This window comes from Phyllosticta citriasiana (genome assembly GCF_038021145.1).
Source record: "Phyllosticta citriasiana strain CBS 120426 chromosome Unknown IWZ02scaffold_3, whole genome shotgun sequence".
In the NCBI taxonomy this organism is placed as follows: domain Eukaryota; kingdom Fungi; phylum Ascomycota; class Dothideomycetes; order Botryosphaeriales; family Phyllostictaceae; genus Phyllosticta; species Phyllosticta citriasiana.
In genome coordinates, this window is record NW_027117280.1 from 575,529 (window position 1) to 602,428 (window position 26,900).

General features: G+C 55.7%; 9 protein-coding genes across 9 annotated transcripts; 5 read left to right on the forward strand and 4 right to left on the reverse strand.

Moving 5' to 3' along the window:
* Positions 1-237: 237 nt before the first annotated feature.
* On the reverse strand, positions 238-1,723 carry IWZ02DRAFT_488075 (uncharacterized protein; the record flags this gene model as incomplete). Its single annotated transcript, XM_066769426.1, has 2 exons — positions 238-336; positions 392-1,723. 2 exons carry the CDS (start codon positions 1,721-1,723, stop codon positions 238-240), a joined length of 1,431 nt encoding a protein of 476 aa, XP_066625080.1.
* A 1,616-nt stretch (positions 1,724-3,339) lies between these two features.
* Positions 3,340-6,356, forward strand: IWZ02DRAFT_397086 (uncharacterized protein). The gene is made up of 2 exons (XM_066765596.1): positions 3,340-4,166; positions 4,220-6,356. The coding sequence occupies exons 1-2, from the start codon at positions 3,500-3,502 to the stop codon at positions 5,995-5,997; spliced, it is 2,445 nt and encodes an 814-aa protein (XP_066625081.1). The 5' UTR covers positions 3,340-3,499; the 3' UTR covers positions 5,998-6,356.
* Positions 6,357-8,099, forward strand: IWZ02DRAFT_414787 (WD domain-containing protein; the record flags this gene model as incomplete). Its single annotated transcript, XM_066765766.1, has 5 exons — positions 6,357-6,550; positions 6,659-6,827; positions 7,008-7,112; positions 7,215-7,544; positions 7,593-8,099. Exons 1-5 carry the CDS (start codon positions 6,510-6,512, stop codon positions 8,097-8,099), a joined length of 1,152 nt encoding a protein of 383 aa, XP_066625082.1. The 5' UTR covers positions 6,357-6,509.
* A 252-nt stretch (positions 8,100-8,351) lies between these two features.
* Positions 8,352-10,049, reverse strand: IWZ02DRAFT_514101 (uncharacterized protein; the record flags this gene model as incomplete). Its single annotated transcript, XM_066770604.1, has 4 exons — positions 9,742-10,049; positions 9,456-9,645; positions 9,098-9,385; positions 8,352-9,047 (listed from the first exon to the last, which is right to left on the reverse strand). The coding sequence occupies exons 1-4, from the start codon at positions 9,843-9,845 to the stop codon at positions 8,352-8,354; spliced, it is 1,278 nt and encodes a 425-aa protein (XP_066625083.1). The 5' UTR covers positions 9,846-10,049.
* A 648-nt stretch (positions 10,050-10,697) lies between these two features.
* On the reverse strand, positions 10,698-11,918 carry IWZ02DRAFT_514113 (GTP-binding protein ypt1; the record flags this gene model as incomplete). The annotated part of the gene is made up of 5 exons (XM_066770605.1): positions 10,698-11,106; positions 11,169-11,396; positions 11,458-11,505; positions 11,560-11,683; positions 11,839-11,918. 5 exons carry the CDS (start codon positions 11,916-11,918, stop codon positions 10,912-10,914), a joined length of 675 nt encoding a protein of 224 aa, XP_066625084.1. The 3' UTR covers positions 10,698-10,911.
* A 738-nt stretch (positions 11,919-12,656) lies between these two features.
* IWZ02DRAFT_372263 (mitochondrial carrier domain-containing protein) lies at positions 12,657-13,898 on the reverse strand (the record flags this gene model as incomplete). The annotated part of the gene is made up of 7 exons (XM_066764615.1): positions 12,657-12,992; positions 13,052-13,229; positions 13,283-13,416; positions 13,465-13,578; positions 13,634-13,675; positions 13,733-13,770; positions 13,820-13,898. 7 exons carry the CDS (start codon positions 13,896-13,898, stop codon positions 12,657-12,659), a joined length of 921 nt encoding a protein of 306 aa, XP_066625085.1.
* A 935-nt stretch (positions 13,899-14,833) lies between these two features.
* On the forward strand, positions 14,834-15,313 carry IWZ02DRAFT_488079 (histone chaperone domain CHZ-domain-containing protein; the record flags this gene model as incomplete). The annotated part of the gene is made up of 3 exons (XM_066769427.1): positions 14,834-14,986; positions 15,061-15,070; positions 15,129-15,313. 3 exons carry the CDS (start codon positions 14,834-14,836, stop codon positions 15,311-15,313), a joined length of 348 nt encoding a protein of 115 aa, XP_066625086.1.
* A 3,681-nt stretch (positions 15,314-18,994) lies between these two features.
* IWZ02DRAFT_172371 (uncharacterized protein) lies at positions 18,995-25,887 on the forward strand. The gene is made up of 3 exons (XM_066762217.1): positions 18,995-19,389; positions 19,444-22,896; positions 22,949-25,887. Exons 2-3 carry the CDS (start codon positions 19,482-19,484, stop codon positions 25,780-25,782), a joined length of 6,249 nt encoding a protein of 2,082 aa, XP_066625087.1. The 5' UTR covers positions 18,995-19,389; positions 19,444-19,481; the 3' UTR covers positions 25,783-25,887.
* IWZ02DRAFT_172325 (uncharacterized protein) lies at positions 25,887-26,343 on the forward strand. The gene has a single exon (XM_066762216.1). The coding sequence runs from the start codon at positions 25,992-25,994 to the stop codon at positions 26,241-26,243; it is 252 nt and encodes an 83-aa protein (XP_066625088.1). The 5' UTR covers positions 25,887-25,991; the 3' UTR covers positions 26,244-26,343.
* Positions 26,344-26,900: the final 557 nt, after the last annotated feature.

The following is a 26,900-nucleotide window of genomic DNA, read 5'->3' on the forward strand; positions in this document are numbered from 1 at the left end:
GCTGATGGATTCGAAAGAGTGGAAAATGAATATGTGGACTCCAAGCGGTGATGCCATGCAGCTATGTCCGCCGCAGCAGCTGAACGAACATGGGGATAGGAGAGTCTGGGGCAAAAAAAAAAAAAAAAAAAAAAAAAAAAAAAGGAGAAGGGGTGACTTGCACCTCGCTATGACCAAACACAAAAACATTAGCCAGGCAAGATTGAAGCAGGGGGCCATGGATGGACAGGCTGGGGTTTACCGTGCACCCTGCGCTGCACAGTTATCGCATCGCCATCCCGCGACTCTCTTGTCCAGGCCAACGCAGAACAGGTGGAACTCCTCGCGTATGCATGCCTAGATCAGCACTGTTAGCTATTGCAGATGGGTCCTCTTCAAGCGCGAGACTTACCATGTTGGCGCAGATAATGGCTCTGGGAGCATCAAGTGCCGTGACGGGCTTCCCGCAGACACACGCACATACGTCCGCTCCGCCATCGATAGTTGTGCTGTTTGCAGTCTCGCCGAGTCTGTTGTCGCGCTGTTTAGACTGCGTCTGCAGAATGGAATTCTTCGCAAGCGGATTGCTCCCTGGTCCTCCCTGTCCGCCGGACAGACTTGGTATCTTCCAGGGCGTGTTTTCTTTCCCTTGGTTCGCTTGTACGCTGCCGTCCATCTTGGTCTTTTTGGGCGAGCTGGGGCGACAGAAAGAGCCTGCATCCTTCACGTTGTCGTCTCGCTTCCTCTTCTCTCCTTTCTCGCCGTTAACGACTGTGGCGGCACTTGATTCAACGCGATCTCTGCCGTAGTCAAAAACTTCAGTGCTCACTAGGTCGTCTTCCACTAGCTCATTCAGCTTCTTCATAAACTCTCGTGCCATGCCAGGCGTCTCTCGGATCCACTTCTCGTTTGATCGAAGGAAGCGGACCACGGCATCTCCAACGACCAAGTCACTTTTTATTGGTTCTCCCAGCATGTGTGCGTCCCATCTGTCCATGAATGTGACGACATCTTGAGGCAATGTGGGGCTCCTGCGTCGGATCTTTGACACGATCCAAGAAGGAAAAAGTGAATCGTCATCCTCACTGATCTCTTCGCCTTCCTCGAGCGGCCTTCGCGAGTGCATCGTGAAGAGCTTGAGGTTGGTACCCTCTTCTCGAATTCGAGGGACTTTATATCGCTTGCGGGCTGGCTTGGGCAGATGTTCGACTTCATCGGGCTTCTTTCTTCTCTGGGATCCAGCTGTGATTGCGGCCAAAGAGGCTTTGGGTTTTTTGCCGCGAAGCCATGACTCGTCTCCAGCCAGAAACGCATCGAGGTCGAAAGGGTGGCTAGGAGCAATCCACCTGATCTCTTTTCCACCATCTGAATTTGGCTTCTCTGCACGTTCCTTAAACGTGAGCTTGACGTGCACCTCCTTGGGAGCCGCACGCCTGAGCGGCCTGATTTCGTTGAATGCAAAATGGAAGCGGTCATGCTCAAGTTTCAGATGCAGCCGGAGACGCTCCACAGTTCTGAAATCTCGCATGCAACACAAGGGGCACAGACACCCTTGGAGTACCAGAGACTTTTGCAAGCCGGCCTGGTCACACCTGTACGTCATTCGCAGCAGCTCTGTGGGCTGGGTTGTTGTTGTTGTTGTTGTTGTTGTTGTTGTTGCTGATAGAGGTGTCATTCCGCGTTCAAGACGGTCCATGAGGTTCAGCTCCTCCATGATAGTCATCCTGGGCACTGCCCACTCCATTTTGACGTATAGGGTGTGTTCAGACGACACCAGTCTGTCCCTGCCGTCGTCAAGCTTCAATGGAAGGCACTTGTCACTGGCCGGGCATCGCGGAAGAGAATACACATATGACCGCAGGTGTTGCCCATTAGCATAATTTCGTTGGCCCGAAAACCCTACAAAGTCAAAGACGGCCTGGTTGTGCGACGGATGCTCGCATTGGAGTTCAATCCGTAGCACATACTTCGGACCGACGTGACCATGCAGGGTGCCACCACCATTGTACTCCATATCCAATGCTGGGAATACGTGAGAAGCAATTGCTAAGGATTGTCGCATGGATACAACAGCAGTCCCATCTTGATATGCCTTGAAGGTCGCGTGGCTCCAATCTCTAAACTTGTGCCTCCATGAGTCTTGAGCGTCTCTTCTGTAGATTGAAAAGGTCAAAAGACACCGTGTTGTGAAGACCAGACTCGGATTTGTGATGTTTGAGCTGGAGTAGTGGGGCGGTTTGATGATGAATTCTGGATGTATCCGGAGCTCACAGGTACCATGCCTCGCAGCGATGACCGTAGTAAGCTCATCATTAGGAGGCTTCCATGATCTTGTTGTCGGCACGGCATCCCTCTGCGCTTGCGACTCTTGGTGCTCATTTAGCGCCTGTGTTAGATTCCTCTGCAGGAAAGGTGGTGTCCTGTCTTTGTAAATGGTTGAGTAAACAAGACTGGAAGAGTTGATTTGCTTCTCATGCCCAGTGTGGGCAGGCATGTCCAGGCTGGCGAGTTTGTCTAGTGGCTTCCTCCGTCTTCAACTTAGGTGGATAGCAGCTTGGTGACACATCAGCTGGTTTTTAGGCGGAGATTAGAGAGACTGTGAATGAGGCTTGCAAGCTCTAGAGAAGAGGGTTTATCAGTGAAATAGCTTAGAAGCCGCGAAGGTGATGTGGAGACAGGTAGCTGGACCGCCCGTGCCTAGGACCCAGCTGAGGCAAAGGAATTGTAGTGGAAAGACGGAAAGGCGAAGACAAGATATACTCACGGACCTGGACCGGCAGGGCAACTGCAGATGGCCGACGCGACGCGTCCAATGTAGCCACCCGGGGTAGGCAGGTAGCACGTGCCTAGTGAGCTTTTAACAGAGACGCCGTAGAATTTGCGATGTCCAAAGCGTGTTTTTTATTGACTTGCTGGACGGAGAGAGGGAACATGGTATTTGGCGAGCAATTGGTAGTGATAGACTTTGGGAGGGGCCTGAACAAAGAGACGCGTAGGTTTGCGGATGTGCTTATGTAAACAGCCAAGCCTAAAGCGGCCACTGGCAGCCGGGGACTTAAAGCACCAACGTGTTGACACATTAACTAGTTGTCTTTGATAAGTTGACTGAACGTACTTAGAAGACTGCTAGGTATTCAGAGAGCCGAAAAGCACCTGGAGAGCCCTTGTGAGAATTTAACGTTTGGCCTGCTGCTGCGATATAGGTCTGGTTACGGCGTTGACATGTCCTAGAAAAATCCACCGTGGCAAATCATGTTGCCTCCAACACCAGTCGAAGAAGTTCAAGCCTGGTTGTGCAGTCTAAATGTCGAAAAGAAGAGAAATCTGGGCGTGCTTAGCTAAGGGGCAGCACCCAGCGCACAGAGACGGGCAGCGGCCCGCAGGCGGCGTCGATCCGTCCGTGGCGCTTCGCTCCACCCCCCACACTCTTACACAACATCCCAGTCTCGACTTCTCATTTTCCTGTGCTACATGTTCCGTTCCTCTGCCCTCATCCTCTTTGCATCCAACGAGTCCAGCGATGCCTGCTCTCTCCCGAGCTGGCCGCTTGACAAGACAGATATCCTACCGCGAGCCCAGCACCTCTGACGACGACTTGCGTCCCGATCCGCTCGACCAAGCTTCTGCCCATGACGACGACCATGGCCATGTGCGCAAGCGGAGGCGGACCCACCACTCGCACTCGCATTCCCAGCAGTCGCAACGCCCACTGCGATCCCGAAATGCCCCCTCCTACAAAGATCCTAGCTCCGACGACTCCCTAGACGAAGACCAAAGCCACCAGACGCCGCCCCTCGAGTCGCCTCCCTGTCGCAACCGCAACCATGGCCTGCTGTCTGCCAGCCCCGAGATCACCACAAAGCTGCGCCGTCTGCCTTCCAAGTCCTACCAGCTTCCCAGCTCCGACGTCGAGCGCCATGGAGACTCGGCTCACGAGGAGCCGGGCCCAAGGCCCAGGCGCACTGGCAGACTGAGGAGGACTCGGAGTCTTCGAGCCTCGGCAGAGCTGCGTCGTGAATCTGCCCCTCTCGTCACCGAGACTCCTTCGGATGACGAGAGCGAAGATGGCGACTCTGACGGCTCGAGGCCCCAGAAGAGAAGAGCAAGACGTCGTCAGGGCCCCAGGCGAAACACACGGTCGTTTGCGAAGAAGATAGCGAGCCGCAGTCGCTCAAATGCAGGGTCCAGTGAGTTTTCAAATTCGTGTACGACAAGCTCTCTTGCTCACAATGCGATGCAGGCACAGCGAAACAATCCACCCCCTCAAAACAAACCTCTCAGCTGGAAACCGACGGCGTCGTGCCGCCGTGGGCTTCGCTTCCATACCACATTCTGCTGCAGATATTCTCATTCGCCTCTACGCCTCTGCATGACGACGACTTCAATCCTACACCCAACATTTCCTGGCTCATTGGCGCAGCTCGAGTGTGCAAAGACTTCACCGAGCCGGCTTTGACGGCGCTCTACAGGTGCCCGCCATTGATCAGGGTCGATAAGCCTCACAGGCTTCTCGATCTCCTGTCAGACAGCTCAACCTCCAAAGTCATCAACTACAATGTGAAGATACGTCGTCTGGAATATGATGCCCCCGAAATACTGGCCTATAGCTGGACAGGAAGAGGACAGTTCGAGTTGGGAGACTTGATTCCACATGTTCCCCAGCTGACCGAACTCGCCATTGTCCACCCACAAGCCCGTCCCCCATTCCGTCCCATGCCAAGTTCCGGTCGTTGGCATTACAGCGGTGAACTTTTCAGGGCACTTGGCAACAGTGCATTGAGACTAAAGTCTTGGACCTGGAATTCGACTTTTCGGACCCGGGACCAGACGCTGTTCTGGATGGGAAAAGTTCATCAGATGGAGTCCTTCCAGCGCCTGGAGCACATCTCTCTTCAGCAATTTGACAAAGAGGATGTAGATGACGGAAAGAATGCTGAAACTAAACGCAACGGCAAGCAGGTTTTGGCAGACAATCTTTCGCTTCTCCCGCACTTGAAGAGTCTGGCCATTGAGTCGTGTCCAGTCGTCGATGGGGAGCTTCTACCGTTGTTGAAGGAGAGTCTTCAACATCTTACGGTTGTCAATTGTCATAACATCACTTCCGAGGTCCTCCGTGACTTTCTAGTTTCTCATGGTGGTCAGCTGCTCAGCCTGGTCCTCAACCATAATCAAGCTCTGGACATTTCCTTTTTGCCTGATCTCAAGAGAACCTGCCCCAGACTCCAGGTTCTCAAAATGGACCTGAACTATTTCGACTCGCATGCGACTTTCCGTGACTCGGACCCAAAGTATGATGAATTGCTCAAGGAGGATGAAATCCCCAGCTGGCCATCAACGCTCCAAACGGTTGAAATGGTCCATCTGAGGAAGTGGGCTTCCGGTGCCGCTGAGACGTTTTTTTCGTCTCTTATCGATTCTGCGGAGCAACTGCCGGTCCTCCAAAGACTAGTGCTCAAGGCAACATTGGACATTGGATGGCGAGATCGTGCCGGATTCCGTGATCTGTGGATCGGAAGGTTGCAAAAGGTGTTTCAGAGAGAATCTTCGCCCCCAAATCCGTATCTCATGTCAGGCAAGAGATTCAGAATGTCCAAGGAGCTTCCTCCGACAATCACCCCAGATCGCAGCCCACAGACGCTAGAAACAGCCATGACGTTCAGCCACATCCAAGTCACGCCCAAAGACGGTCAGGAACCAAGTCGCAGGCGGCTCTTGCGCCCAAACAGGGCGGCAGCAGGCTCCTTCATGGAGAGCGACTCCGAGGACAACCTGGACGACGATGGCGATGTGTATACGATGGCTGCCAGCCCGAGCCCCAAACCGGAGAAGAAGGACAATATCGAGGAAAAGTTCATCCAGGGCATGTGCGAAGTCGTCGACATTCGCATCGACAACCTGCGGCCTCGCGAGGAGCAGTTCAACGAAAACGACTTTCTCGACTCCGAGGCCAGCGGCGACGAGGATTGGAACGGCGATGACAACATTCTGCCCGAAGACGACGATCAGTACGCGTGGTAATCCGACTGTAGGGTTGGAAATCCTTTTTTTTTTTTTTTTTTTTTTTTTTAAGCAGCAGCAAGCACTTGTCTCTTCTTGGCGCGTTTAATGGCTTAGGACGGGGCTTTGTTATACCCATGCGACTAAGGGAGGCGTTTTGATTGGTTTTTGCACAAGGTGGTACCCATACTGACGAACAGGGTTGCCAATAACGGACTGGCTTGCTACCACAGAATTCATGGGCGGCTGGATGAAATCATCAGTCAAGAAGAACAAGCAATGGAGGAGGTTCAGATGCCCAAAGTCCAATATGGACGTAAGTATATAGCAAATTAGAGGAATATCATAAGTGCTATTCAAGGAGAAATTGGAAAAGAAGGAAGTGGGCAAAGCAGTGGCCACGGCAGTCCAGTGATCACGCTCAGACGCGTTTTCCAGAAGACCCCACAGCGGCGGCGGCGACCCCTGGTGCCCCACCACAGACGCATCTCCTTCTCCTCCGTCTGCAACAGTCCACCAACACGCTGCCCAACATGTCGCGCTCAGCAGACTCGGGTCACTTTTTCCAAACCTCGTGAGCACCTCCCTCCCTCCCTCTCTCTCTCTCTCTCCCTCTCTCGCTCCTCTCCCCGCTCAAGCAACATCACGCTAACCCACAACCACCATTGTTTGGCAACAACAGCACCGCGCTCTCCGAATCCGCGCGCAAAGCGGAAAAAGCCAAAAACGAGTTGGGCGCGCCCATCAAGCTGCCGTCAAAGCTGCTCGCCGTCGCCGCCGACCCGCTGGACGACGCCGCCGCTGTGTACGTCGCCGAGGCCGCGGGCAACGTCAAGAGAGTTGTGCTACAAGTGTGTATGGCCCTCCCCAAAGGATGGATCGCGGAGACCCTGCTACCCTGGCGCCAAATTATACCTTGACTGTGGGAATACTTGCGCATGATGGGCGGGAAAGTGGGAGAATGGCATTCATTGCTACCTAGACGGACAAGGACGCAGCAATACAGCTGACTTGCGCGCGATTGCATCTAGACGGGTGAAGTGACGCACCGATTCGATGGGCCCGCCGCACCCCTCACGTCGCTCGCGCTGCTGCCAAAGGCGCGCCTCGTCGCCGCCGGCTGCTGGGACAAGAGCGTGTGGCTATGGCCTTTGCCCTCCACCACCACCATCACCACCCCCGCCGCTCCTTCATCCACGTCAACAACCCCTTCAACGACACCTGGAACGAAGGACAAGAAGAAACCAACTCCAATCGCCTCCGTCGGCCGGCTGACCGGCGCGCACACCGACTTCGTCAAAACGCTGCTCGCAACGTCAATCGGCGGGCTCGACGTGCTGGTGTCGGGCGGCTCCGACGCCGCCATCGTCGTGTGGGACGTCGCGCAGCGCGCGCCGCTGTACAAGCTGAAGGGCCACGCGCGCGGCGTGCTGGCGCTGGCGCTGGACCCGGCGGGCTACACGACGCGCCTGGCCAAGCAGACTCCCGCCGTCACGGTGCTGAGCGCCGGCAGCGATCGCGAGATCCGCGCGTGGCAGCTGGAGAGGGGCGCGGGGCGCGAGATACCTGTTGGAGGGACGGCGGCAGCGGGCGAGGAAGAGGGTGAGGCAGCGCAGGACGTCGCGCCGCTCGTGCGGCACGATACGAGCGTCGACGCGCTATACTTCGACGCCGACGACGACCTGTGGACGGCGTCGGCGGACCGCTCGGCCAAGTGCCTGAGCCGCGCGCGCGCCTGGCAGCCCGACACGACGCTGGCGCACCCGGACTTTGTGCGCGACGTGGTCGTCGACGAGGCCGGCGGCTGGGTCGTCACGGCGTGCAGGGACGAAGACGTGCGCGTCTGGGAAAAGGCGGCGGGCAGGCTGCACCACACCTTCGCCGGGCACTACGAGGAGGTGACGGGCCTGCTGCTGCTGCCCGGCCAGCGCCTGGTGAGCGTCTCAATTGACCGCACCGTTCGCCAGTGGAGCCTCAAGGCGCAGGACCTGAAGGGCGCGATTGAGGAGGCAGAGCTGCTGAAGCAGGGTAAGCCTAGAGAGAGCGAGGACGAGAAAAAGGAAATCGAACTGGACGAGGACGAGGAACGCGAGCTCGCGGAATTGATGGAGGACGATGATTGAAAACAACAGAAGACTATTAGTCGCCAAAGATATCCAAACTTCATTCACACTGCGTTCTGGCTCTCGTCGTATTTGCTATCCTGGCTTCAGAGGGTACACTCGTGCGACCCTTTTTTTCTCTCTGTCTCTGTCCGTCTCTCTCTCTCCTGTGCATGGTATAAGGCAATTTACCGACCCAACCGTTGTTACTTTACATCCAACAGTCGGACTTGATATTGTATCTCGACATCTTACACATCTTCAATTGTGAGCTCACCAGCCTGGCTGTGGTGGTGGCGCTCCTGTCGCGTGGTACTGGTTGTGTTGCTGCGGCTGACCGTACGTTTGTGGGTTGTAAGCTGCTGGCTGCGGTGCTTGTTGGGTGAACCCGCTGTGAGTCGCATTCTGCCCATATGACGGCGGAGCCGCGTGCGTGGTGCTTGTGCCATAGCTCTCGGGAGCCACAGGCGGAGGCTGGTGTTGAAACTGTCCATTTCCGAAGGCTGCTTGCCCATAGCTTGGTTGACTAAAGTAGCCACTTTGACTCTGGTCATGCTGAGCCGCTTGCCCGTATTGGGTCTGTGTAGGAGCGGAAATGTTCGCTGATGCGGCTACATAACCCTGGTGCTGGGTCGGCGGAGGCGGAAACGAATTTTGGCTTTGAGGGACGTATGCTTGAGCAGGTTGCCCTGGTCCAAACGAGGAAGACTGCGGTGCCGCTTGGTATTGTGCGTGGCCTGGTTGGGGAGACGCCGCCGGATACTGATTGTTGTATCCCGGCTGACCCGGGTACTGAGGGCCACTCGGAGTGTAAGAACCAGTTGCTGAGGGAGTGTGACCGGCTGAGCTTCCAGGGGTGTACTGCACAGGTGGTGCCGTGCCAGAGTAGCCACCCGAAGGTGCGCCTGATGAGGAATATCCGTAGTTCTGTTGTTGTTGTTGTTGTTGCTGCTGCTGCTGCTGGCTCTGCTGAAAGAAAATCAGATCCATGCACTTGCGAAACCAAAGACAATACAAACCGAACTGTGACTGCTTCCCAAGATTCCTCCCAGGACTCCGCTCAGCCCGCTTTGATGCGAAGTACCAGAGTTGCCGTGACTCTGCTGCTGTCCATGCGGCTTCGACCCTCCGAGAATGCCACTCGCGAGCTGTCCGACGAAACCGCCAGTACCGCTGTTGTGACTACTCGACGACTGCGTGTGGGAGGATCCGTGTGAGCCGCCGAGGAAAGACGATGCGAGGCTGCCAATTCCAGACGATTGCTTCCCACCATGCTGTTGGCCGGCGAGCAGGTGCAATGCTGTGCTCTAGAGTCGGCGTCAGTACCTCCTCTCGCAAGTGTCATTCGAGACCGGCCGCCCACGGAAGGGGGCTTACTCCCAAGCCGCGGTCTCCAGAGTAATCTGCCGCGCTTCCGTTTGCGCCTCTTGTAAGCTCTTGGCCGGCCTCGCTTTCGAGCGGCGGAATCTGTTCGGGGCGTTTGGACGGGCCGGCGGGAGCTTCGCTGGTGGGTAACTCCCATTGCGAGACTCCGGTGCTGATCTGGACGTAGTAGTACTTGCGCGAGCTAGAGAAAGGCAGAGGGTCAGCGCCGAGATGCTTGTAAGACGAACAAAGCCATCAGGGCGAGGCAACGGCGGTGGAACGAGAGCGGACAACGTACGAGCTATCCCACTGGGCTATCCAGCCTGAGGGCAGCTTGGGGATGTGCGGATCAGTAGGCCCAGAGTCTGGCGACAAGGGCGCCGCTGGCTTCGACTCGGCCATGGCGATCACGACGGACTGGTGGTGGGCGGGCCGGACGCGGACGAGCGGCGAGACTGTGTCGTGGGGAAGACGAGAAATGAACGAGTCTGGCTCAGGACTGTGATGGCGGAGTAACAAGGAGAGGAGTCGTCGGAGGTGGTCAGGGATGTCGGGGCTTCATATACTTTGACCGGCTGTGCTTGCAAGAAGTCGACTGCCCATGATGCAACGTGCAAGTCCCAAAGGGTCCAGTCGAGTGGACCACCACCTCTCACCTGCATCAATGCAGCGCACAGCCACCCTCACAAGCCACAATGGGCTTCGTTGCCTGCAGTCCATGTCATAGTTTATTTGCTCTGCTCACCAACAAGGAATGTCATCAATTCCAATCGGACCCTACAGGAATCTTCTGATGGCGCGTCTGCGTAACCAAGCCCCCTGCCCAGAACCACCGACCTTAGCAAAGGCCAACATACGTAGCAGCCCAATTCTAGATAGCTCTAGCGCCCGACTGCTCCTCGGCTGCCCATGGGCAATCTAGAGAAAAGAGATTCTAAGACGAATGAATTATTCGACGATGCACCCGTTTGATCAGCACACCACTCTTCCCGCCCCACGGCGCCCCGGATTGCCCGATGGTGGAGGGAAGCCCGCGTCATCTCACGTGCAGCACGATTCGAATCACAGAGCAGGGCGGACAGGTGTACGAAGTTTCTGTTGATGAGTGCACTAACATACGCAAAGAAGCCCACACTCGGTGATGATGGATCCACAGAGAAATCGTTGGGGTAAAGGACAAGGAAAGAAAGAAGGAAAAAAGTTGACTCGGGAAATCCACTTGCGCACACCGTTGTCGCCAAAAATCCTATTCACCATGGCATCCTGAATCGCATTCTGACGTGTCCGACTGCGTTGCCATACCATTAAAAGGTGACCAGAAAACCCGTGCGCATCCAAAGGATTGCCCGCCATCTACCATGCAAAGGACGCATTTGAACATGACTTCTGCGCCGGGCGTGTAGGCTGCCTGTCGTCTCCGAGGCGCCCCGGCTCTTCGTCTCCACGCCGCCCCGCTGCCACCTTGCGCTTAGCAGCATCCGCCGGCAGAGCCCGACTGGACTCCCTGGCCCTGGCCGATGGGAACCGTGGGCTTGTTGTTCACCGTGGTCGTGCCCATGCGCTCCTTGATTTGCCTAGCCATGGTCAAGAACGCTTGCTCAACGTTGGAAGCGTTCTTGGCCGACGTCTCGAGGAAGGGGATGCCGAGGCTGTCGGCGAACTCCTGCAGTCCCTTGTTAGCACTACCGGCGGTAGATGCGTGTAACCAGGATGCTGTCAACCTACCTTCGCAACAGTGTACTCCACGACCTTCTTGTCCGCCATATCTGACTTGTTGCCGACGAGCAGCTTGTTCACACCCTCGGTAGCGTAGCGGTCAATCTCCTGCAACCACTGCTTGACGTTGTTGAAGCTGTCCATATCCGTAACATCGTAGACGACGCAGATTCCGTGGGCTCCGCGGTAGTAAGAAGAGGTGATGGTACGGAAGCGCTCCTGGCCAGCCGTGTCCCACTGTTCACAAGTCAGACCCAACTCAACCAAGTGTCGGTGTTTTTGGGGAATCACGGCGTACAATCTGCAGCTTGACGGTCTTGCCGTCGAGTTCGATGGTCCTAATCTTCTGTTGGGTTGTCAGCGTCGGCAGCTTGGCTCACCCGCAGCATCCCCAACGTACAAAGTCAACGCCGATGGTCGAAATGTAGCTCTCGGTATATGTGTCATCCGCGAATCTCAACAACAAGCAAGACTTGCCGACACCGGAGTCACCGATGAGGAGAAGCTTGAAAAGGTAGTCGTATCTGGTGGCCGAGTGAGGTTAGCGGTCGACTGCTGGCCTAGGCATCCGAGGGGCTCTCTGCCGTAGCCCCAACGCCTGCGTTGTTGCAGCGCGGAAAAGGAAAAAAAAAAAAAAAAGAGGGCGAGACTCTGCGGAGTGACAGGGTTAGCGGGTGACGAGATGGGCGGCGTCGAAAACGAGCGGAGCAGCGGTGGGCGACAAAGGCGCAGCGCGGCGGAGATAGCGTGGGAATACATACTACTCAGGGTTCATGGTGGCGGTTGAGGAGGAGAAAACGGCGAAGTGGAGAAGTGAAGAAGAGGTCGGTCGTGGAAAAGCGGCAGGCTATATGGGAAAGAAGGTGAGGTCGGGGTGGGTGGGCTACCAAGGGGAGCGTCGAGAGCGTCAAGTGGAGCTGGATGTTGCGGGCTCGTGAGGTAAAGGCTCCGGGCTAGGAGGAGACCTGCCTGAGACTGAGCGTCGCCCACGTGACTGCTACCACTTCCACTTGAGGTCAGGTTCAGGTTGCACTGCACCCGACCCGACCGACCAGACGCTTCCAGTCCCAGCGACCATCAACTGCAACATGCTCTGCCCTGCCGTCCGTTCAGTTCGCGCGCCCGTTTTTTTGATTCAAAGGACCTGGCCCAACCTCGTGTCCTGCGCCCGCCTGCGCCCACGCCCACGGGACCCTGCCGTACCGTGCTCTCATTCGGCGTGACCGACCCGCCAAGCCATGTGCCTCGTACTGTACTAGCACCTTGTTGTTAAGAGATGAGTGTATCTTGATTGCGCACGCTGTCTATCATATCATGTTACAAACGACGCTCCTCTGCTGGGTAATCGACCGTAACTAAGAAAGAAAAAGATGTGACGAATATGCCTGCCCAGGCACATTTAGACCCAAAACACCGTACAGTAAGCTCTTTTTAGGACTGCCTTCTTCCACGCTTATCCACAAATCACCTGGCCCGTCTCCTCGCTGCAAATGCCCCTCACATGAGCTTGTCAAACATAGGAATCAACGTCTGGGCCAGCCAGAAGGAGAAGACCAGCTTGGGTCCGGTCATGAGCAGCTTGGGCGTGAGGCCCTTGAAGAAGCTGGTGGGTCCTTCGTGCTTCATCATGTTGGAGATGATCCTGAAGCCGCTCTCGGGGTTTTCAAAGTTGCGGTTCTGGATCCTAGTCTTGATGACGTCTAGAGGAGCAGAGACAACGAGCGAAGCAGTGGCACCGGCAATCGACGCAACAAAGTTCTGGGTCCAGGAGGCCTTGTTGTAGTCCTTGAGCTTGAAGATGTACTCTTTGGCAAATGCAGAGCCACCGAAGAGCTGGCGGGAATTGTTAGCGCGCCATTTCTCTTTGTTGTCAGGCGGAGAATCCTTCTTACAGCGAACGAGCCGGGAGCGTTGCGGGCAGCAGTCCAGCCCCAACCTCTGTAGAGACCGAAGCCTTCATCCTTGACGATGCGGAAGAGACCACGTCCCCTGAAAGCCTCGGGGTTGGTTTGGCGCTTAATCTTCAAAACGTCGAGCGGGAGAAGGACAATCTCGCCAATGCCGACCAAGCTGTCTTTCGTCAGCCATTGCCAAAGATTGTCTTTGTTCGTGTGAATGCTCACCTGCCAGCAGAGGCGTGCATAATGGCCTTGCCCGTGCCCTTGCCGAAAGCGCGGTCGAAAGAGTCACCGTAGTGCTTGGCAAGGAAGTCCTTTGCGAAGGGCTGTCCACCGTACTTGTACACTCTCTGCAAGACCTAAAGGACGTCAGCATTGTGCTGGCCCACGGCAAGTCCTCCACATACCTTGTACGCAGCGGCATATCCGAGACCGGGGAACAGCGAGACGAAACGGGACGAAAGCGAGGCAGCGGCCTTGTCCTTGAAGACGACCGAGTTCAACTGCTTGAGAGAGCCGATCTAGGACGCAAGTTTTAGCGAGCTGGACTGTAAATTTGCGATTGCGGCGACAAACTTTGTTTTGGTTGCTCATCAACCTCTTCGCCGTGGTGTCGACCTAGACCAAGACATCAACAAAATCGATCGCGTAGCAGACGAGATGCCGTGTGCGTACAGGGTGGAAAATGGCGAGCTCAGCGATACCAGCAGCACCTGAGACAGTCAATTGGGCGCTCTATGAAGGTAAGTAGGGCAGGTGTACCAGCTCCAGTAAATCTGGCGACGGAGGACTCCTTCTTGGTGTCCTTGGACGCGCCGCCGCTAGCAGCAATGGGAGACATTATTGGATGGACGTGTGTAAAACAGATGCGCGAGGAAGAGGAAGAGGATGAAGGGAGCGTGCAGCGAAGGATATGAAGGAGGAGGTGGGTGGATAGATCGATATCGGCGGTCTTGACACTTTTTTTCGGAGAGCTCGCTCGAGTCGCGCAAGGGTGCTTTGCGAAAGCCCATCGCGGTCTCGCGAGCTCCGATGACCCGCCGCTGTGCCTCACCACCGCACGCCCAATCCGATCAGCATCAATGCCTCTTAATTCTGCCGCCATGGGCCAGCTGTTGGAAACTTTTGGATTTTTTACGGCTTCGATTGCGCTGTCGAGACAATTCAATTGGTCAACCTCAGCCCACGTCTCCATGCTCTGACATTCGCCAATCTGTTTCCTTGTTCACTGCATCGACGTCGCAACGAGTTTTCCATAGGACTGCTGACTCCACAAATGAAGAAACGACTACTCAGTGAGATGGAGACACTGGCCATGTATGCATGTTTGTGGCTAGTGACGTCTCTCAGCGGTGAAATCCTCAAGTGGATGCAAACTGCCTGTGCCAGGGTCTCTCATCCCCAAGGACAGAGATGGTAAATATCACAGACAGCAAAAATCGTTCAATGTTAAAGAGAAGAGAAATGAGAGCGTACAAGTGTCTGTCTAATTCATCTTGTTCTGGTGTTTGTCTCTGGCTTGACAGGTTCCTTCCGATCCCGGGTCTAAGCGCGACGCTGGCGCTAGCGCAGCCATTGCCGTGGTGATTGGCTGGCGAGCACCGTCGCGCTTGCGGTTCAGGTTACACGCTCTCAAAGTTTCCCAAACCATCATTCACCACCCTCACTTCCCCACACCTTACAAACAACCAACGTGAGCCTCTCTGAATCCGCCTCTTACCCCCCCAATCCATCCAACTCTCAATCTCCAACTCAAACCTCGCATCTTCCGTCACAATGAGCGCGCAAAACGAAACCACCAACACCTCTGGCGACGCCACGACTGCCGTCGACAAAGGCAAGGGCAAGGCTACTGAGCCCGCCACCGACGACATCAGCATGGGCGAGGACGACGACAGCTCCGAAGAGGAGTCTGGCGCAGAGGAGCCGGTACGTGACGCAGCCCAGCCCAGCCCAGCCCAACCCAACCCATCATGAACTGACCTAGCTAACCGCCCACCCAGGCCGCTGAGCGTACGCGCCCTCACACCAGCCCCAATTGCAGACCAGGTGCGAGCTAACAGCGCAGCAGCCGAAGACGCGGACGAGGACAACATGGAGGAGATTGACCCGGACAACATCATCGACGGCGGCAGGCGCACGCGCGGCAAGACGATCGACTTCACCAAGGCCAACGAGGAGGCCGGCAACATGGACGACTACGACGAGGACGACGACGACGACTTTGAGGACCCGGACGACTCCATGCAGCAGTAGAGGTGCGTAGCGGCGTCGTCGTCATCGGCCCCACCCACCGCGCCTCAGTTTGCGCCGCTCCAAACAACTTGAACTGACGGCTTCTTCGCAGCAGGGCGTCTGGCAGTCGACTCGTCTTGAGCCTGCACAATTCCATTGCGAATGATTGATCTTCTGGATGCGTTCGGAACTTCTGGGGCAGAGGCTGCGAGTACTGGGCGTGCAAAACAAACAAAAAGCATTGGCTTCGGGGTTGTCTGCTTTCGATGAGCGCGTACAAGATGAGCGGGCGGCGGACAGGCTGACTAAAGACAGCAGCAGCCGCCGCACGAGGATGATTTTTTGATGAGGCAATTGGCATAACCCCGGGGATAGATACCCATTGGCATGACACAACCGGATTACAAGGCTGCGTTTGATGCCGTTGCAGAGTGCCGTGAGCTATTTGAAGTCTTCGCGCAGTCGCACTTCTCTTCTTACTTGAGCCGCAGCACAGCCTTAAGGGTTTCTTGGCGTCCTGCCAATTACAAGTCCTTCACTTCAACACCAAATCGTCAAGACCTCCACGTCCCCAGCGTCACGAGCCAGCAAGCACCGCACCAAACAAACGGCACCCATGACACCAGTCACTCAACTACCAACTGACGCAAGCAGTTGACCACCACCACCACCAGCGCATCACAGACTCGGGTCCTCAAGCAGACAAATTAGTGCCACATCAACGTGGCACCTCACGCCATGCATCTACTTCCTTACCTCAGCTAAACCATACACAAGGAAGCGGAGGCTGGAGCGCGGCTTCTTGAAGCAGCAAAATCTCTTGTTCGCCTGCATGGATGGTTTATGATGTATGTTGTATGACGGAAAAGAAGAAAAGAGAAAGGGGAGAAGGAAGGGATGTATCTCTGCCAATGCTGTTTGACCTTCCTGTTATCTACTGTTTTGCGCGGTCTTGTGCTTGCTTGCTTGCTTGCTTCAAAAGTAGCTGTATATGGAGGGAGGGCGTAAGATGTGTGATGAGTAGATGAGCCGCTGCAATGTCTTCTACCTACTTTCGTCACGCTAAGTCGGATCTCGCTGTGTGTAGACGGATCACGAAGCAAATAGGGATTTCTACCTAGTCTGCTCTTGATGCAGATGAATGAGGGGGGAGCTGAGAGAAATATCACGAGACCAAATGGCGAAGAGGGAGGGGGTTCTTCTGAAAGCTGTTGTTAGAAGACTGAGAGAGGAGGAAGGGTTCCGGCGCGAGGGCTGAGAGAGAAAACATGTGGAGAGAGAGAGAGAGAGAGAGAGAGAGAGAAAGGTAGAGATGGATGTTGAGACGCGAAGCTGTGAGAAATTGCATTTAGCGCATGGCGGCTATGTGATGAATATGTCCTTGTGCGCCAGATTTAGGGAATCATCTAAGTAGGAGGAGGAGTGGTTTGTGTAGAGAAAGATAAAGGAATGATGTGTCTGGTCTTGTCAACGGGAATGTTCCGTACTTCGGCGCTTGGCGTTAGGGATAGGGCTTTGGCGTCGAGACTTAAGTAACCTATTGAAAAAGTGAAGCTTCTGCAACCAGCCAGTGATTTTATAAGGAAATACGGTCAAAGTATCTGCGAAACACACATTCCAGCAGATTAGTGGCTCCGAATGGCATTTCATCCACACGTCGATTGTGGCTGGGCCAGATGCTTCCTCACATCGACCTTGTCCGAGGAGAAGTCAATTGGGCGCCTTCCCTGTTGGAGCTCACCTTGCAATCTGCCTTTGCTGTCTATTTAAGGCTGTGGTAGGCCGGGAGGACCCCAGCGAAGCAAAAAGAGGACAGCAACAAGTGGCCTGGCTGTTGGCCAACGGGCCTTGGCGAGCATAGTACAGGCAAAAGAGCATTAGGCCACCAGATTTGTGAAGCTTGACGGGCAGGCGACTTGGCGTCGGAACGGTCTCAACCGAAGACACGCTTCAGCATGTGGCCGTCGCGCGGAAGAGGTCAGTGAGCGGGAAAAGATGCTGGTGGAAATTATAATTGCCAGGGCAAGATGGAATCCAGGTGTTGAAAGAGAAGATGATGGAGGATGGAGTAAACGAGAAGTATTGTGGGGTGGCATGGAATAGGTTAGCGAGGATGCTCGGAAGGGTGCATGACATCCTGGCAGCGATGTGGGATCTGCACATCCATGGGCGGCAAGGGTCATGAGGTTGTAGGTGGAAATGAAGGTCTCTTTGGCGCAGGCAGTCGGACTGGGGGCGCCATGATCGATACCCAGCATAGGTCATCCGATCAAGCAATCGCGAGGGCTCGCAGAGCGATGTTGGAGCTGTTGGCAGCTGGAAGCGGTGGTATCTGACGGTGTACAATACTAACGTGGGCTGGCGGACGACAAACGGATTTCGCGCCGTAAAAGAGAAAAGTAGACGCGAAGGAGCACCTTGTCCGAATGAAGGTTTGCGGGACCCTGAATCCTACTGTACGTACCTAATACCGTACGTTTCCAGCGGCGCATGACCAGCAGCGAGAAGTGAGCGGCTTCGGAGGCGAGAGTGGTCGAGTCCGTAATGTTCCGGGGCGATGTCGGACATGATGCGGAGGAGAAACGTGGGGGAGCATTGGCGGTTGCGGTGAGTCATGGATTTGCGGTGGTCCAAGACGCGGGAGTGGAGGGCGTGCTGACGATGGCGACGATGCAACTGGCCAGCGGAGGTGTTGATCGCTCTTGACGACAACTGTCGAGAAGCTGCACGGAGTCGCTGAAGGAGTCAGGTCGATAAGAGAGAGAGAGGGAGAGAGAGAGAGAGAGGGAGACATGGAGACGATGGAGACGATGGAGACGATGGAAGCGGAGTGATGACGAAGAAGAATTACCTACGCTGGTCGCTGGTCGCTGGTCGACAGGGAGGGTAGGCAGGGTACCTAGCCATGATTTGCAGGCACACCGCCAGCCCAGCCAATCGAAAGCCGCCCATAACGCACAATGGGGGCCATCGGATGCCAGCACCACCCGCGCCCCCAGCGTCAACCTGGTGCCGTCCAATATTCAGGGAGCAGCAGCAGCAGCAAAAAAAAGAAAAAGATAAAGAGAAAAAAAAAAAAGAAAGAAGAAAAAACTGTAGTAATAATTATCACAGCGCTCTGTCTCGGCCGGCCGCGGCGATGGCGACGGCGACGGCGACGGCGGCCCGCGACACGACACGGACTGCGCAGAACAGCTGGAGTAATGAATTCATCCATCCATCCATCCATCCATCCATCCATCCATCCATCCATCCATGATATGTCCTGATGTAGCTCGCTCGGGCCCCCCTCGCCCAATGAAAGCCGCCCAGATGCTAAGCGTTTGGTCCTCTGCTCCACCACCACGGCGCCTTCATAAACCCATCCGCCTTCCGCCCTCCTTCTCTTCTACAACTGCTGCCTCTCTCTGCTCTCACGTCGCTCTGCCCATCCCACCGTTCGAGGTAAGCCACCGCCACGCCACATCTCTCATTCCCTCCCTCCGCCTTCCCCTTCCGCCTTGGGCTAGCCACGACCATGCCCCGGTGATTCGCCTACCTAAGCCCTTATCGCGTCGCCTCGGTCCAAAAACCCACCACCCTCCTCCTCCACCACCTCCACCCCGACATCATTGTGCCCGACGATCCTCTGTCATCCACCTGCTCCCTCTGACTGGCTCGACCTCGTCGCGAACCCCATTGCCGTCGTTACCGCTCACTCCCCTGCACCATTCTGCGACCCTCCCAAGCTCTTTACCTCCGCCACTCCCATCGCAGCCCGCCCGCCCAGACACACAAAGGAATTCTTCTGTTGACCAAATTTCCCTTCCTCCAGGCGGCGCAACCAACCCACCTTCGCACCCACCAGCAATCTTCACCTCTGCCGTCACCCACCTGAGCGCAGTCATTCGGCATCCAGCCGAAGCTATGGGTCGGGTTACGTTCACAGAGGACACGAAGCAATGTACCACTGAGTTCGAGGAAGATTATCCTTCAGTGAGCGTATACAATTACCAAAACGACGAAGAGAACAAGTCATGGGCCGGCACGCTGCCTAAAAAGCAGGGTCTGTACGACCCCGAGCTCGAGAAAGATGCCTGTGGTGTAGGCTTTGCTGCGTAAGTGGTTCGTCCCCCCCATTGCCACCCCACCACCCACTGACCTTCGTGTAGCCAGATCAAGGGCATCGCAAGCCACAAAATCGTCAGCGATGGTAAAATCCGCATTCTTCCACTCCAATCGGTCACGAGCTAATGCAGTCGCTTTTGCAGCCAGAAACCTCCTGTGCAACATGACCCATCGTGGTGCTGTTGGCTCAGACGCCAGAGACGGCGACGGTGCCGGTGTCATGACCTCGATCCCTCACAAGTTCTTCGTCAAGAACTTTGAGCGCGAGCAGGGCATCAAGCTCCCTCCGCAGGGGCAGTATGCCGCGGGCAATCTGTTCTTCAAGCCGGATACGGAGATATTGAAGGAGACGATTGCCACGTTCGAGGAGACTGCCGACTCTCTGGGGCTGCGCGTGCTTGGTTGGCGCGAGGTTCCAAAGGACTCTTCGCTGCTGGGCCCGGCGGCCCTCTCTCGTGAGCCCATCATTCTGCAGCCGTTTGTCGTTGCCAGGGATGCGTACGGGCCGGGAAGCGCGCCAAAGGACACGTACTCTGATGAATTTGATGAGGCCTACTTTGAGAGGCAGCTCTATGTGCTACGCAAGAGGGCAACGCACGTTATTGGTCTGCACAATTGGTTTTACCTGTGCTCTCTGAGCAACAAAAACATCGTCTACAAGGGTCAGCTTGCGCCCGTGCAAGTTTACGAATATTACCACGATTTAGTCAATGTTGACTACGAGGGCCACTTTGCCCTTGTACACTCTCGTTTCTCGACAAATACCTTTCCCAGTTGGGACCGTGCGCAACCTCTAAGGTGGGCCGCTCACAACGGTGAGATCAATACCCTGCGTGGTAACAAGAATTGGATGAGGGCTCGCGAGGGCAACCTCAAGTCTGACCTCTTTGGTGACGAGCTCGAGCTCCTCTTTCCCATCATCGAGGACGGGGGCTCCGACTCGGCCGCTTTCGACAATGTTCTCGAGCTCCTGGTCATCAACGGGGTCCTTTCGCTCCCTGAGGCTGTGATGCTGATGGTCCCCGAAGCATGGCAAGGCAACCGCGCCATGGACCCCGCGAAGCAGGCCTTCTACGAGTGGGCGGGTTGTATGATGGAGCCGTGGGATGGCCCTGCGCTCTTCACTTTCGCCGATGGAAGATACTGCGGAGCCAACCTCGACCGCAACGGCCTGCGTCCTTGCCGCTTCTATGTTACCGATGACGACCGCATCATTTGTGCCTCGGAAGTTGGCACCATCAACATCGACCCCGAGCGCGTCGTTCAAAAGGGTCGTCTGCAGCCGGGTAGGATGCTTCTAGTCGACACCGTTGCCGGAAGGATCGTGGACGACTCGGAGCTCAAGGCGACTGTGGCCAACCGACGGGACTTTAGGTCATGGATTGACAAGTACCTGATTACCATGGACGGCGTTTACAACACGCTCTCGCAAAAGGGAGTCGACCTGTCTCACGCCATCAGCGAGTCTCGGGTGCAGGAAGATCCCCGTCTCAAGGCTTTCGGTTACTCCCTGGAGCAGGTCTCGCTGCTTCTTGGACCCATGGCCGCCGACTCAAAGGAGGCTCTCGGTTCGATGGGCAACGACGCTCCTCTGGCTTGTCTTGCCCAGCAGCCTCGTCTGCTCTATGAGTACTTCCGCCAGCTTTTCGCTCAGGTCACGAACCCGCCAATCGACCCCATCCGTGAGGCCATCGTCATGTCTCTAGAGTGCTACGTTGGACCCCAGGGCAACCTGCTGGAGATGAACGAGACGCAGGCCCACAGGCTGCTGCTCCCCTCGCCGATTCTCTCCATCGAAGAGTTCAACGCTTTGAAGAATATCAACGCTGTCCACTCGGACTGGTCCTCGCAGATCATCGACATCACATTCCCCAAGAAGGCCGGTGTTCAGGGCTATCTGGAAGCGCTTGACCGCATCTGCGATGCGGCGACCGAGGGGATTGAGGCCGGCAAGAGTATCTTGGTTCTTTCGGACCGCAATGTCTCCGCCGACCGCATTCCTGTGTCTGCTCTGCTGGCCACTGGTATGGTCCACCATCATCTCGTCAAGAACCGGTGGCGGTCTCAGGCCGCTCTCATCGTCGAAACGGGTGAGGCTCGCGAGGTTCACCACATGTGTGTGCTCGTAGGCTACGGTGCTGACGCCATTTGCCCGTACCTCGCCATCGAATGCATCTTGAAGATGCACCGCGAGAAGCTGATTCGCAAGAAGATTGAGCCTAAGCAGCTCATCGACAACTACAAGCACTCGTGCGATGGTGGTATCCTCAAGGTCATGAGCAAGATGGGCATTTCCACCTTGCAGAGCTACAAGGGCGCTCAGATCTTCGAAGCTCTGGGTATCGACGACGCCGTTGTAGACCGCTGCTTCACCGGCACAGCAAGCCGCATCAAGGGTATGACTTTCGAGCTCATTGCTCAAGACGCTTTCGCTCTCCACGACAAGGGTTTCCCGAGCCGCCCGATTGTTGAAGTCCCCGGTCTTGCCGAGACTGGCGAATACCACTGGAGAGATGGTGGCGAGCCCCATGTCAACGACCCCACGGCCATCGCAAACATTCAGGATGCGGTAAGGACCAAGAACGACAAGTCTTACGAAGCGTACTCTCGGACCGAGTACGAGCGCATCAAGGACTGCACGCTGCGTGGCCTTCTCGACTTCAACTTTGACGATTGCAACCCTGTCCCCATCGAGCAGGTTGAGCCATGGACCGAGATTGTGCGGCGTTGCGTAACGGGTGCCATGTCGTACGGATCCATCTCGATGGAGTCCCACTCGACTCTTGCTGTTGCCATGAATCGTTTGGGAGGAAAGTCCAACACTGGCGAGGGTGGTGAGGATGCGGAGCGCAGTTTGCGCATGGAAAATGGCGACACCATGAGGTCTGCCATCAAGCAGGTCGCTTCTGGCCGTTTCGGCGTGACCAGCGCGTACCTGGCCGATGCCGATGAGCTTCAGATCAAGATGGCTCAGGGTGCAAAGCCAGGAGAAGGTGGTGAGCTGCCTGGCCACAAGGTTTCCGGACCCATTGCAAAGACTCGTCACTCCACCCCTGGTGTCGGTCTGATTTCGCCCCCTCCTCACCACGATATCTACTCCATTGAGGATCTAAAGCAACTCATCTACGACCTCAAGTGCTCGAACCCGCGGTCCCGCGTTTCTGTCAAGCTGGTCTCTGAGACTGGTGTAGGTATCGTTGCTTCCGGTGTCGCCAAGGCAAAGGCGGACCACATCCTCATTTCCGGTCACGATGGTGGCACTGGTGCCTCTCGCTGGACTGGCATCAAGTACGCCGGTCTTCCTTGGGAGCTTGGATTGGCCGAGACCCACCAAACGCTGGTGCTCAACGACCTCCGTGGCCGTGTCATTGTGCAAACCGACGGCCAGATCCGTACTGGACGCGACATGGCCATTGCCACGCTGCTCGGTGCTGAGGAATGGGGTTTCGCAACCACGCCCCTGATTGCCATGGGTTGCATCATGATGAGGAAGTGCCGTAAGCATTTTCAGATGATAGAACGAGTCGACATGAAACTGACAAACAGCAGACTTGAACACTTGTCCTGTTGGTATCGCTACTCAGGACCCCGAGCTCAGAAAGAAGTTCCAAGGCACGCCAGAGCACGTAATCAACTTCTTCTATTACGTCGCAAATGAGCTCCGTGCTATCATGGCCAAGCTCGGTTTCCGCACCATTAACGAGATGGTTGGCCGTTGCGAGGTTCTCAGGTTGCGCGACGATCTGCGCACTCCCAAGACCGAGAACATTGATCTGTCTCTGATCCTGACGCCAGCTCACACTCTCCGTCCTGGTGTGGCCACCTACAACGTCCGAAAGCAAGACCACAGGCTCCACGTTCGTCTGGACAACAAGCTCATTGCCGAATCTGAGCTCGCGCTTGAAAAGGGCTTGCCCACTCGCATCGAGTGCGATATCGTCAACACTGACCGCGCCCTGGGAGCCTCCCTGTCGTACCAGATCAGCAAGAGATATGGCGAGGCTGGCCTTCCGCAGGACACCATTCACGCCACCATCAAGGGTTCCGCTGGTCAGTCCTTTGGCGCGTACCTTGCTCCTGGCGCAACGCTTGAGCTTGAGGGTGACGCAAATGACTACGTTGGAAAGGGCTTGTCCGGTGGCCGTCTCATCATTTATCCTCCACGGTCCGCCGTGTTCAAGGCCGAAGAGAACGTCCTCATTGGCAACGTCTGTCTGTACGGTGCAACTCGCGGAACTTGCTTCTTCCGAGGTGTTGCTGCTGAGCGGTTCGCGGTCCGGAATTCGGGTGTCACTGCAGTCGTCGAGGGTGTTGGCGACCACGGTTGCGAGTACATGACTGGAGGACGTGTCCTCATCCTTGGTCCTACGGGACGAAACTTTGCTGCTGGTATGTCTGGTGGTATCGCCTACGTCCTCGACATGTACCACGACTTTGAGAGCAAGGTCAACCAGGAAATGGTTGAGATTTCTGGTATCGATGACCCCACCGAAATCGCCTTTGTACGCGGTCTCATCGAGGACCACCACCACTATACCGGTTCCGAGCTTGCTGCGCGCATCCTGCTCGACTTCACCCGTGCTCTTCCTCGCTTCGTCAAAGTCCTGCCCACGGATTACAAGCGCGTCCTTGAGGAGGAGGCTGCCAAGGCCGCCGAGACCAAGAAGCAGCAATACCCTCTTCCCATCCTTCCTGGCAACCCTGTCCGTGCGGCTCACGAGGACAGCAGGAAGAAGCAGGAGGAGAAAGAAAAGAAGAAGAGCGACCTTCTCGACATTGAAGAGAGCATTGGTGATGCCAAGGCCGAGAAGAAGCGGTCGGCCCTCGTTCTCGACAAGACCCGCGGCTTCATGAAGTACAAGCGTCACGCCGAAAAGTACCGCAACCCCAAGACTCGCACTCGCGACTGGCAGGAGCTTTCAAACCGTCTCAGCGAGGACGAACTCAAATACCAGACTGCACGATGCATGGACTGCGGCGTTCCCTTCTGCCAATCGGACACTGGCTGCCCGATCAGCAACATTATCCCCAAATGGAACGAATTATTGTTTCAGGGGCAATGGCAGGATGCTCTCAAGCGCCTTTTGATGACCAACAATTTCCCCGAGTTCACGGGTCGTGTTTGCCCGGCCCCTTGCGAGGGTGCTTGTGTGCTTGGTATCAATGAAGACCCTGTCGGCATCAAGTCTGTCGAGTGCGCCATCATCGACCGCGGCTTTGAGATGGGCTGGATGATTCCAAGTCCGCCCAAGGTTCGCAGCGGCAAGCAGGTCGCCATCATCGGCTCTGGTCCTGCTGGTCTTGCGGCCGCCGACCAGCTCAACAGGGCTGGCCACACCGTGACTGTCTACGAGCGGGCTGACCGCATTGGTGGTCTGCTCATGTACGGAATCCCCAACATGAAGCTTGACAAGAAGGTCGTTCAGCGCCGTGTTGATTTCATGGCAGCCGAAGGAGTCAACTTTGTCACGGGCGTTGCGGTCGGCGAAGGGGACGTCACGCTCGACTCTCTCAGGGCTAGCAACGACGCCGTCGTCATCGCCACTGGCGCCACTGTCGCTCGCGACCTGCCCATTCCTGGACGCAACCTCGAGGGCATCCACTACGCCATGGAGTTCCTCCACAAGAACACCAAGTCACTGCTTGACTCGAACCTCGCCGACGGTTCTTACATTTCTGCCAAGGACAAGCACGTCGTCGTCATTGGTGGCGGTGACACAGGCAATGACTGCATCGGCACCTCTGTTCGCCACGGTGCCAAGTCTGTCACCAACTTTGAGTTGTTGCCCCAGCCGCCGCCGGAACGTGCCAACGACAACCCCTGGCCACAGTGGCCTCGTATCTACCGCGTCGACTACGGCCACTCCGAAGTCAAGACCCACATGGGCAGGGACCCGCGCGAGTACTGCGTCATGTCCAAGGAGTTCGTCGAAGACGGCAACGGAAAGGTCAAGGGAATTAACACTGTTCGCGTCGAGTGGACCAAGAGCGCCACTGGTGGTTGGGACATGAAGCAGGTCGAAGGTAGCGAACAGTTCTTTGCGGCCGACCTCGTCTTGTTGTCAATGGGTTTTCTTGGCCCCGAGGCTCGCGTGCTCGGTGAGGACATTGAGAAGGACGCTCGCAAGAACGTCAAGACCTCTCCCGGCCACTACAACACCAACGTCCCGGGCGTCTTCGCGGCGGGTGACTGCCGTCGTGGTCAGTCGCTCATCGTCTGGGGCATCAACGAGGGCCGCATGTGCGCTCGTGACGTCGACACCTTCTTGACGGGCGTGGGCACGCAGCTCCCCGTCACCGGCGGCATCGTCAAGCGGCCTCCGTACGAGCTCCTAGGCAAGGGCGAGACTGCGCCCAAGGAGCTCATCACGGCTTCGGCCTAAGTGAAATCCATTCGGCCAACCAATCGCTCAAAAATCTTCATGACGCTTTCAGCGTGCGCGCGTGCTCGCTGCCTCCCTTGGACTTGGACGAATCTCTACGTTTACGATACCCTGCGGAACCTTTACTCTTCACCTTGTTCTTGAAGCTCCTCTTTTTCCTTTTTCTTCTTCGACGATAAATTTTGATAGTTGTACAGCGACGGTAGTAAATGGTTGGTCTGCCTTTTTTTTTTTTTTTTTCCCTTCTTGCTAGTCTTTTCTGCCTTGCTCTTGCTTGCTCTTTGCTGCCTTGCTTACTCCTGGCTCTTTCTCCTTGGTCGTTTTGGCAACTCGCTCGGGACGCGATGGGAAAAAGATCAAAAACTTTTCTGCTTGCCTTGCTTTCCTCTTTGCTTTGCTTGGGCGACACGGAGACAGACGGACGGATGCGATGCGTGCTACTGAGAAAACCTAGGACCTAGGCTCGAAAATCAACTTTTCTTCTCCTTCCTGCTTCTTCATCAACTTCCTTTCTTCTTGTGTGAAAATTCTGGTGTCGTCAGGGTGGAAATGCACATGTTGCGAGTTGCGCGTTCAAAGTTGCGAAATGCTTGATTGGCCCAGCCCGCCATTGTCGGAGGCCGGACGCTGGCAGGCTGGGTAGATGCGGGTCTGGTCGGGGTTACAGTAATTCAGGTTGCGGTGATCTGGGGTTGGCCGGGCGGTTTTCGGGGGAAAGAAGATGTGCGTACTCATAGAAGGGTCGTCGAAGCTTGGTGGGAGGTGTTTGAAACGTGTGCTTGGAGTGGCAGATTTGCGATCGACATGGCACAAGACGTGTGTTTGATGGTAGTTTTGTCACCATGTAGATGGGTATGTATGCTACAAATGTGTAGGTACCACTCACCTACTTTACTCTTTCCTGTTGTGCGCGTACAAGATGTCTAGAGACTTCGACTTACATATCGATGTCACGCTTTGCCTGCTCGTCTGTCTATAGAGGTCTTTAAACATCCATGTCTCCTGTAATCAAACTCTAGTATAAAAAGGCTGTGTTCTAAAGATCAACTATACTTCCTCAATTTATATAGTAGGCCGCATCATGCTATCTACGCACTTTCTCTCTCCTATACTTCCTT